We start from the raw sequence: 11,312 nt of genomic DNA, 5'->3' as shown, positions 1-11,312 counted from the left end.
CATAGGGATGCAAGTATTATATCCATAAGGATTTGTTATCCGTCACCGATAATGTCCTTGTTAAGACGGTTCCAAACCCCCATGCTCTAAACATTTGTCCATCTTGGTCAATTGTCACAAGGGGACCATGGGCTCAACCACCCAAACCCAAAATTCACCTAACAGACAATTTTTCTTCGAGTTCAGGTATGGGCTAGAGCCCCTAGTTACACCCGAATCATCCTCTAGAGTTACACTACAACGATTGGTTATCCGCAATTAGATATCAAACTAACTACAAGTATGTATTGTTCAAACAAACCTAAGACCCTCTTAAAACAAAGCAGAGACAACTACCACTAAACTAAAGAAATATGAAATTAGTTTCGTAATTTTGAAAACTTAAACTGCAAACTTAAGCCTGGTACAAAACTAGAAATTTTAAGTTGGAGGTTGAGTTGAAGCAAAACTTTTTGCTTGAATCCGCAACACCGTTGCTGCTGCTACTAAACCACGTGTTATACTTACGCGGATTTGGAGATTATACTTTGGGATGCAAATATTAACAAACACACTAAGGATTTTACTCAAAATTGTCTGTCAATACAAAAACATATGATGGGCATGACTGTTCTCGTGTATCCTAAACAACATTTCTCAGTTTACGGTATTGCTACATCTAAACAATTAGTAAACGGCGGCCAGCCTTCTGCTTACGGTACAAACAGCACACCTGATTCGGTGGCGTCTTCATTCACTAGGATGCGTGCCTACCAAGAACAAACAGATTGCTGAGCAAATATATGACAAATTGACATCAAGAACATGCTTGAAACGGCTTGTGTTGACTTACCGTTTACCTCCTCGGGCTCCTCTGAAATTATCTGCACAGAAGAATCAGTTGAGAATCCCAACTTTATCATGACTTCTTCTAAGCGTTCCATATTTGTCAGGTAGAGATAACCAACCTACATAACATGCAGGATCAGTTTATGTTAAACATTCAGAATCTCATTCCTGGATAGTGAATTGCAAGTTGCTTAGAGGATATTAACATGCAGATTGCCATCAAGAACATGCTTGATTATTCCCCAAAAAAAAAAAAAAAAAAAAAAACCTCTACAATTCATACATATGCATTTGCGTGCATAAGCTTAGCTTATGTATGTGCATAACAGTTAGATCCTAAGATTTCCTGCATTAGCGAACTGTACTATGTGAAAAACTCAATATGTCAATGCTCTTTAGGCCTAATTGTAATAGCACCGTCTCCCTTAAGAACAGTGGTGGTTTATTGCCCCGCCAGCATTATTTTAGATTATGCTGGATAAAATGAGGAAAATGCAGTCTCATATCATAATCATAGAAAGCCTTACATGTGTGTGCATGTGTTTGTTGGTTCAAATGGATATCAACAGGAACTTGACAAATGAACCCAGCAGGGGTTTCATTGTCGGCTTCCTTTAGAATCCGCGAGTTTAAAATTCCAAAGATGAGAGTGAATAAAAAATGTTCAAGGAAACCACAAGGTCCAAAGGCACAGACCAATGCTTCCAAGGAAGATGCTCTGTTATAAGCTGCTGAACCAGCACGTTTTTTTGTTCGGGTTTTTGCTGAACCGATATTCTTTCCCCATCGGAGAACATTCCTGAAGCAAAAAATTATCAAATGACATAAGTCCACATAACAACTACTGCACTTGAAATGTAAATGACTCCAGTATGTTCGGTATATTTTTTACAGCCCTCCACATAATGAAGGGATGACGTAGAAGGGATCCTGCAGTTTATGCTTGATTCATTGAAAGATGATAGTTGATATATAGAACAAAGGAAAAATAACTGAGCCCAAAAAATAATTTACAGACCTTTCTTCTTCTAATAAAAAATCATCACTCAGAAGTTTCCGGAGCAGTGCATCCTGAAATGCAAAGACAAACTTTTTAATGCCTCCTTTGAAAAGTATGTTCAACTCCAATCTATATAAGAAAAGAGCACTTCACCATGTAAGAACTACAAAACCACTTTGTAAACACAAAAAATGGGCACCTAGACAGCTAGTGAAAGCAATAGATATATGTCAAACTATTGGCAGCTGAAACAGAATGGAGTACCACATTTTATTGTCTACTGTCCACAAGAATATCTATGGGACATAAGTTATGACGACTGGTGCTGGGTTGCAACTTCTCAAAATAATGAAGCATTTTCCTTCTTATTTACTCTTGAGGTTGTGGAACATAATACATAAAGATTACCACTTACAATGCAGCTCATGGGATAGTTCATTAGCATGAGCGAGCACAGGACAATAAAAAGTTAAAATAACAGCAACAAAGCAGAACCACATTACACAGACACACATCAGCACGGAGGGAACAAATTCCTCATACCACTATGATATTGCCTATTTGACACAAACATTAAAACTGTTTAAAAATATATCGTACCTGTGCTTCACAACGTACAACTGCCATCACACGATCATTATATTCTTCAATATTCAGGGGAGGAAACAAAAAATGCCTGCGAGCATATAGCTGCAACAGAAATAATGGTAGTGAACCAAATAGGAAGTTCAAACTTCAGAAGTATAGTAATTATGTCAGCTATTATACTGCAAACTAAGCAGCACCAAGGTATATGTTTTTCTCTCGTGCCTTCCAAATGATGAAAATATATTCCATTCTATATATGGCATTAAATTCTTTTTAGACCTTTTACACTCGAATGTTCATGCATGGCGTGAATTGTTGAGCCATTTCTTTGCTATATTTTTTGTGTGGAAACAGTTGTTTTACAATATGATCATGTTATTTTTTAATTTTATTGACCCCCTATGCGGGTTCCTTGAACCCTGTTGGAGTGGAATTCTGCACTTACTTACTAAGCCATCTTCATGTCTCAATGCATTTACCTCCTCCCTTGTGGTCATGCTTCTACATGTGACATGCAAGCTCTTCGCTCGATCTCAACATTAAAGACATCCAAACTCAACTTCAGACCCAATTATTATGCCTCATTGCTAATGGTATATTCTATGGAATTTTGTTTTTGTCACAATTCACCTACATATATAAAAGTACGGCACACATGTAACTTAATTATCGTGGGTAAACAGCTGTATCCTCAATACAGAAGCACAAATACAAGTCTTGAATAGTGGTCGGGTGCAGTTCCCTATAAGAACGCAAAATGGCAGAAATATAAGTTGAAACAGAAACACACCTCGTAAATGCAATCACCGATATAAGCTAGCGATGCCGCATTGAGTACAGACCGAGGCTTCTGTACCTTTGGTGGACTAGGCAAACGCTTTTGTACCTTTGTTGGAGTAGGTGACCATCGCTCATAGCCCAAGTATAACTCATCCATTTGTACTGTTTCCCCTACCAAAATAATATTGCAGAACACCGTTATCATAATGCTTCATAGAAGAACAACAATACTAAAGGGATACAAAACACCTAAACAAACTGAAACTTTCAATGTTATTTTCGCCGTCTTTATATAAATTCAGGAGAATATATACACACTCCTACAGAACAAAAATATATTTTAAAGCTCCATTAAATTGTGCTTAGAAAGCTATTTTTTCCATCCGAGCGAAACGAAAAAACAGTATAATACAGAAAACTGCAAACCCAATTTTCATTCAGTTTCCTCAGTTTTCACGATAACCAAACGTTACCAAGTAAACAAAACCACAAAATTCAAGCACTCACTCACATTTTCTCATTTTCTCTTCAATTTTCTCGGTACTAAAGTGAGAAACTCAAACCAAACATTTCCCATAATCCTAACTGAGACTAAGTTTTCATTTCCCATAATCCTAAAGAACAAAACCCACAAAAATTAAACAACTTTCCCACATTTTCTCACTGTCTGCTCAATTTTCTCAGCAACCCAGAAGCATACAATCCAAAAATTTGCAAAGCAAAACAAACCCAGATGAAAACGAGCAGCCAATAACAACTGGGGAATGTAAATACTAAATACCTTGAGGTGTGCGTTTGAGGAGGTCAACAACGGAGTCGGCCGTTCGGGTAGTTGTGGTGGTTAGTGTGACGGTTGGAGGGGGTTTGGCGGTGGCGGGGCTTTCGCTTTTCTGTATCTTTCTTGGAGCGTTGCGGTTGTATGAGACTCTTTGCTGTGTATCCACGGAAGCTCTCACTGTCACTACTCTCGCACTCATCGGCGGAAAAGCCACTGATAGAGTTTGCATGCTTGCTCTTTTCCTACGTCGGCTCTGAGAGTGGTAGCTCCGCTCGTCCGACTCCCAATGAATTGGGATTTTCTCACTTCACTTATCGTAATTTAGGTCCCTATATTTTAAGAATTGACTCTTCACTACCCTAAAGTTGCTTTTTTTCCCTTTCTTTCTTTCTTTTCATTCTTTTTTTTTAAGTACAAACGATATTGTAACACTAAATTACAAACTATAAGGATGAGAAGAGTTTGAGTTCGAGACGCTGTTAATTAAAAATGAATGTTTTAAGGTATTTTACAGTAGTTTGAATCAGTGTGATACCATTATATCGGAATTAGACAGTTTGAATTTGATACATATGATACTACTACTACATTAGTATGAGTTCAATATATTAACACTTATGAATTTAATATATTAAACTCGTGAGTAATGTATTAGTATCACGCTCAAAATTTCATGCCTTACAAAAGTGTGGTTGATATATGAGTCAATATATTAGTATCACACTAACTTTTTTCAATCTACCATAAAAGGTCTAACTACAAGAATAATACACCACTTATATTAAAGTTACAATTGTTGTTTTTTCATACAAATACTCAATATGCCTACCTTTTGTTTACATGATTCACAAATTAATGACATTTTTTTTTTTTGAACAAACGATATTATCTACATTAAGGGGAAAGAGGTAGGCTTAACCTCGGTAGTAATAATGTGGTTCAAGTTCCCTTTTGGCGAAAATAGAATATAAACTTCTCACTTATAAGTAAAGAGGAATACCAGAAGACCGTAGTATATGGGCAATAGTAAGAATTCGTAATCTCAGTCTTTTCAACAAAAATTTCCAATAATAAAATAGTGAAGTGTCAATTCTTAAAAGTCAGGGACCAAAATATCACTCATCCAAAACTAGGGGTGCAAAGTGTTAATTGCTTTATTTTGTTATTGGGTTTTAATTGGATTTCAGAAGGAGAAGAACATTACATTGGGCCGATTGGGTATAAACTTGCGCTTCATACGATGGGCCTTGTGTTTTAGAAGCCTATGTCGCAGACTTTCACCGATTACACGTGGCTTCTCGTTATTGGTTATCCAGCCACTCAGATACATTAGACCCAAAGGTTTAGCAGTACAACAAGCTGCAGAGAATCATAGGAAGAGGAGAGAGAGAGAGAGAGAGAGAGGAGAACATTCTGGCCTCTTGGCTGTTCGAACAGCTGCTTCTAAAACCCTCAAAATTCCCTGATAATCTCACCGGCGGTGACGCACAGCAGGAGTAACTCGCCACCATGAGCCGCTACGACAGCCGCTCCGGCGACCCCACTTCCTACCGTGACCGGAGAAGGTAACGCCTCCTTCTGATTCTCTCTCGTAGGAATTTAATTACTCTCCTCTGTGCGTTGTATTGGTTCACATTACATCAAATTGATTTTTTTTTTATTTTAATTCTGCTGACTTGATTTGTAAGGTTTAATTGGGTTGAACCAAAATACAGTCAATTCTAAATTTACTGCCTTCAAATCCATTTTTCTTCTTTTATTTGCCTGAATTTTGTTGTTTTCTGAGTTACCCTTTGTAAAATTGTGCTTAATTTTAACCTATTAGCATTGTTTGTGTAACATGATTCTGTTCTCCTGGGCCCAACTCAAAAACTTATCAATTTTGGATAAATTTGATACAGTTGTTTTCTCTAATATTGACCCATGAATGAAAAACTGTTGCTTTTCATTAACATGTATGAATTTGCTCAATTTTGTTTTGTAAATTCTGTGGTGTTTTAGTGATTCTGGTTTTGGTGGGGCTACCGGTTCATTTACAGGTATGAATTAACTCAATTTTTATAAATTTTTCGGTGTTTTAGTGATTCCGGTTTTGGTGGGGCAACCGGCTATGGTGGCTCAACACGGTCTTCTTCAAGCAGGAGGGAGAATGATGGTGCTGAGTCACCAGGGAAGTTGGATTTGGACGGATTGATACCTTTTGAGAAGAATTTCTATGTTGAGTCGCCTGAAGTGGAAAAAATGTCGGAGGTGGAAGTTGAGGAATATAGGAAACGGAGGGAAATTACTGTTGAAGGCCGTGATGTTCCAAAACCCATCAAGAGTTTCCGTGACACTGGGTTTCCAGGTACTTTTTATTTTTTCATACAGCAAATTTATAACTACTGTTTTGAGGTGTCACACTGATTTATCGTGAGTACATGTTATAAAGGTTCCATTATTTGGTCCATCTTGAAACTCTTTGTGATTAAAGGATATGATAACTTAGTTGGAGAGTGATTAGCAGCCAGCAGTGATACTATACTTTCAAATTATCAGTAGTTTAGGTACGAGTTATGCTCGTTTTACATTATTCTTTCACGTAACTTTTCATGTACACTATGAGCTCAACTGTATTATAAGTTCACGTAGTCAGATTTGTTCTTGGAACTAGCTAGCTGACTACTCAAGGAATGTCCCCTTTGGATGTTAATAAGTTGTTTCCATAAATAGTGCACTAATTGAATGGCTCCTCATTGGGCTGCAGAATATGTTTTGGAAGAAGTTACAAAGGCTGGATTTGTGGAACCTACACCAATCCAAGCTCAAGGATGGCCAATGGCTTTGAAAGGTCGTGATCTCATTGGTATTGCTGAAACAGGATCAGGGAAGACACTAGCCTACCTGTTGCCTGCAATTGTCCATGTCAATGCCCAACCAATTCTATGTATGTAATCATTAAGATGGTTAAATTCTCAAATATTGATTGTATTTCTTTTTACCTTTTGAATTACATTTGTATTGGTTGGGCATAAGAATCTAACTTTATAATATTTATTTAGCTCCTGGAGATGGCCCGATAGTTCTAGTTTTAGCTCCAACCCGTGAACTCGCTGTTCAAATCCAACAAGAGGCTACTAAATTTGGTTCATCGTCGAAAATTAAAAGCACATGCATATATGGTGGGGTTCCAAAGGGACCTCAAGTTCGTGATCTGCAGAAAGGTATGTGGTGGTAATGGTGAACTTAGTTTTTGGAATTGCTATTGTACTGCTGTAACTTTTATTGTATCATATATTAATATTATGTACTCAGATATCCTATTAAGACATTAATCATGGCTAAGATGACTTATCAATTCGTTTAGGTATAGTTGGTAAATAAAGCTCTTGTTTTAGTAATTGCTTATTTTTCTTGTTGGCGTCATTCTTATTTTTGGATCAGGAGTTGAGATTGTAATTGCTACACCCGGGAGGTTGATTGATATGATGGAATCACATCATACCAACTTGCGAAGGGTCACTTACCTTGTATTGGATGAAGCTGATCGGATGCTAGACATGGGGTTTGACCCACAGATAAGGAAGATCGTTTCACAGGTTTGAGATTTTACCAATCTGTATGAATTAGAACATGTTCTACTTTTATCTGTGTATCAGGATGATTTATTACTTAGTTTTCCCTCCGCTTGTCAAACCCTTTTTTTCTCTCTTACTAAAATCGTATCTAGCTTTTGATACCTACTGATGTTCATGTGGACTTATGATTTCTTGAAAAGCTGGAAAACATTATTGAATGTCTTTAAAGTCTACAACTTAGCTCAGAAGAAATTGAGTAGTTCTAAAATTTTTACTCTGGGTTTCTTAATCACAAAATGTCTTGATTTGTTAGGAAACTTATTCTAAACTCTGTAATCTGGGTAATGCTTGTTTAGTTAAACATGTATTACTATTTGAGTTCAAATTATCTGGAGAAAGTTACGGGTCATTCAAAAATTATTCCTACCATACTGAAGATCTGTAAACAAATCAAGACTTTTAGAATGCATATGATATGGTAGGGCCAATATCTAGGTGAAACGATAGGGTATCATGTGTGAATTATCAGTGAATGTATGTGCTTTTGCGTGGTAGCAAAGTGGTGCATGTATTTTTATTTATTTATTTATTTTTTTGTGTGTTTTCTTTTCCCCAATGTTTATGTTTGGTAGCCACTGTTTCAAAGATACACTTCCTCTTTAAGATTTTTATTGAGATCGTAGACCATTTGCTCTTTCGGTTGCATCTCCAACAAAACAAAATAATGCCATTGAAAAGCATTGTGCCTCAAATGGTACTTATAGAGATGATTATTTCCATCATTTCAATCATATTGTAAGAAGTTTTGTTACCATTACACATGCTGAGAACTTTCTGGTGAATACCATTTAAAGCACTTTTTGGATAAACAGCACACAAAGTATCAGTAGTTTGATTTTTGACAGACGAGTGAGGTTTTGATGTTTCTAATTTTTCTTGAGCTGTTGGACATCGCAAAACAACATTAAGTGTGTTTGTTTATGATCCTGTATTGTAACATACTGCTGAACCGGGAAGCTTCTGGATCTACTCCTTATTCTAGTGGCTGTAAGTTGTTAGAGTATGACTTACATAGAAAGTATTATGACGTAGGTACATGTTAGTCAAGCCCAACTAGGTAGGTCAAATCATTTTTGCATAAAAGGTGCATCCTGAAATGTCTATAGAAACAAGTGAACATGAATTTATCCCTTGCACATCTCTCTCTCCTTCTCTCATAGTTTATGTTCAGTTGGAATTTTCCATTATACTTTAATGTTTCATTGAATGCAGATTCGCCCAGACCGTCAAACATTATACTGGAGTGCTACCTGGCCAAAGGAGGTTGAACAACTGGCAAGGCAGTTCCTCTACAACCCATACAAAGTACTCCATCTTTCGTTTAGTATAAAAGCGCTCTGCATCTATTAGTACAATCTTCAGTTGTCAGTTTGTCACCTTCAGTTATTTATACTGCATGAAACTGGCAGTAATAAAATTTCCTTTTCTTCTATCATGTGGTTGCAATAGTTCTTATTGTATATATAATATTATTTTGCCAACAACTAATGTACATATTTTTTATGTTGAACAGGTGATAATAGGTTCTCCAGATTTGAAAGCTAACCATTCGATCCGCCAAATTGTTGACATCATTACTGAAAATCAGAAATATAACAGGTAGGGTGCCATCTATGTTTTGGTTTGTAACTTTCAAACTGGTTGGCCTTGTCATATTTCTGCAGGTTATCTTTCTGATTCCTTTCAAATTTCCAGATTGGTGAAATTGCTTGAGGATATCATGGATGGCAGCAGAATACTGATATTCATGGATACTAAGAAAGGATGTGATCAGATCACTCGGCAGCTCCGCATGGATGGTTGGCCTGCTCTTTCGATTCATGGTGACAAGAGTCAAGCAGAAAGGGATTGGGTCCTCTCTGAGTTTAAAGCTGGCAAGAGCCCCATAATGACTGCAACAGATGTTGCTGCTCGTGGTCTAGGTATGGAAAGAATTTCTCTTAAGCTTGTGAAAAGACTTGAAAAGAATTCTTGTTTGGTTAGGTTTTAACTGTTATTTGCATTATCTTCAGAGTTGAAGACTTCATTTAATCTATGAATAGAATTTTTTTCGCCCCCCTCCAAAATCCTGTTTCATGGTAGTAACTTAAGAAAATGGAAGCTGTTTTCACTTAAGAGAATTTCGTAGCATTGATTGTCAAATGCACGCTGGACACCATTTTATTTTTCTCTTTCCCATGTTCTATATACGACATTTTTGTTTATCAGCCATTATTTTTTCATTACTTATCTACTGAAAGATGATATTCTTCCCAACTCTTTTTTCAATTTCTTTCCCAACTTTCCCACGTGGAATGAGACCCACCCCACAAAGGAGAATACTATTTTTCTGATTATTAAGGCTATTCGTGCATACTTGAAGCATCTGTACCAAATTTTAGACTCTATGATTGGACTGGAACAAATACGTATTACACAGTAGTTAATTTAAATCTAATGCCATCCACATTTGGCTGGATGGTACTGATTTTGGGTTTCATATGGAAGCCTACACTTCATCCTCTAAGGTTTTGGTGGTAATCATCTCTGCCTGTGAATAATTGTTTCCCTTTGAGCCAGGTAAGGTTTTGGAGTGCATCGGATTTGCCTTTGGTCTTTGGTAGGCAAAAACTGCTAACTTTGGGGTGCATAGGTGTGTTAATCTAGCAGAATTTCTTGAATGTACTTAGCCTATGAATTGGCCTACATTCTAGTTTCTAATCTCTCTTTGTGATGTTTGATATGGTTGCAGATGTGAAGGATGTGAAATTTGTTATTAACTATGATTTTCCTGGATCCCTTGAGGATTATGTTCACCGCATTGGCCGAACCGGAAGAGCTGGGGCAAAAGGAACAGCTTACACATTCTTTACAGCTGCTAATGCTAGGTTCGCAAAGGAACTTATTGCCTTGCTTGAGGAAGCTGGACAGAAGGTCAGTCCTGAGTTGGCAGCAATGGGTCGTGGTGCACCACCTCCCCCTTCAGGTCAGTTAGTCTGGACGCCTTCAGAAAATATTGCTGGACACATACGTACAAGTAGTGGATACCGCTTTTGATGAATAGGTTACCTTGTTGGTCTTGCTCATTGTAGTTTGGATGTCAATGTGAGAGTTTTGTTGATAAATAATGCACAAACGTATGGACCATCTACCAAAATTTAGCTTTTCCAATATCTTTACAAATAGTTTAATTTTTGAAGAGGGACCATCTTCTGGGGATCATATGTGATTAGTTTGAAGTTGATTAGAAGTATGAAACGATGTTTTCTTAAGTCTGTGTACTACAGTTTGATGGAATTTGAAATGTCTATGCACACGCTGAAAATGTGCGTGTCAGTTTAATGTATTGGTGTGCATAGTGGCGTCCATGAATCAGCATGCTAAATTGTCTCGATGAGTGGTTCAATAAACATTACTGAATTTGTATGGTTTTGTCATTTTTAATTGATCAGGTCATGGGGGCTTTCGAGATCGTGGTAGGGGCTATGGAGGCGGTCGTCCTTGGAACTGAATAATGATGGTGCGCTTGAACTGGACGTCCATAACGAGAGAAAAACTGAGCAACCGAATCCGTCCAATATGGCAAACTACAACTGTATTCTATTCACAAAACAGGAAAAAACTTGTATGAATGCTTACTAGGATGTGGAGTTTGTTGGAACTAACAGAAATTTTAGAGTTTGTTTACTCTCTCCCCATTTCTTTTTCTTCTCACACACTGGAAACAAGTTGTCCAAGATGA

At 37.2% G+C, this 11,312-nt stretch overlaps 2 protein-coding genes across 4 annotated transcripts; one reads left to right on the top strand and one right to left on the bottom strand.

Annotated features, from left to right (window-relative positions):
• Positions 1 to 541: 541 nt before the first annotated feature.
• Positions 542 to 4,292, bottom strand: LOC103957167 (mini-ribonuclease 3). Its single transcript, XM_048587092.1, has 7 exons — positions 3,978 to 4,292; positions 3,207 to 3,367; positions 2,429 to 2,518; positions 1,847 to 1,899; positions 1,525 to 1,627; positions 833 to 947; positions 542 to 749 (listed from the first exon to the last, which is right to left on the bottom strand). The coding sequence occupies exons 1-7, from the start codon at positions 4,201 to 4,203 to the stop codon at positions 730 to 732; spliced, it is 768 nt and encodes a 255-aa protein (XP_048443049.1). The 5' UTR covers positions 4,204 to 4,292; the 3' UTR covers positions 542 to 729.
• A 1,047-nt stretch (positions 4,293 to 5,339) lies between these two features.
• On the top strand, positions 5,340 to 11,268 carry LOC103957166 (DEAD-box ATP-dependent RNA helicase 20). 3 transcript variants are annotated; one of them, XM_048587212.1, is made up of 10 exons: positions 5,340 to 5,539; positions 6,056 to 6,321; positions 6,721 to 6,900; positions 7,016 to 7,177; positions 7,398 to 7,552; positions 8,804 to 8,896; positions 9,105 to 9,190; positions 9,287 to 9,513; positions 10,156 to 10,223; positions 10,323 to 10,465. In XM_048587212.1, exons 1-9 carry the CDS (start codon positions 5,484 to 5,486, stop codon positions 10,206 to 10,208), a joined length of 1,278 nt encoding a protein of 425 aa, XP_048443169.1. In that variant the 5' UTR covers positions 5,340 to 5,483; the 3' UTR covers positions 10,209 to 10,223; positions 10,323 to 10,465. The 3 variants fall into 3 exon arrangements, with proteins under 3 accessions (XP_048443169.1, XP_048443170.1, XP_009367550.2); XM_048587213.1 differs by having other exon boundaries at positions 10,151 to 10,223; XM_009369275.3 differs by lacking the exon at positions 10,156 to 10,223 and adding an exon at positions 11,023 to 11,268 and having other exon boundaries at positions 5,341 to 5,539; positions 10,323 to 10,556.
• The last annotated feature ends 44 nt before the right edge of the window (positions 11,269 to 11,312 follow it).

The sequence above is a fragment of a genome, unplaced genomic scaffold (assembly GCF_019419815.1).
Source record: "Pyrus x bretschneideri cultivar Hongxiangsu unplaced genomic scaffold, Pyrus_bretschneideri_v1 Contig26, whole genome shotgun sequence".
Classification (NCBI taxonomy): domain Eukaryota; kingdom Viridiplantae; phylum Streptophyta; class Magnoliopsida; order Rosales; family Rosaceae; genus Pyrus; species Pyrus x bretschneideri.
The sequence above is the reverse complement of the archived record's forward strand: the minus strand, read 5'-3'. Positions and strand labels throughout refer to the sequence as shown.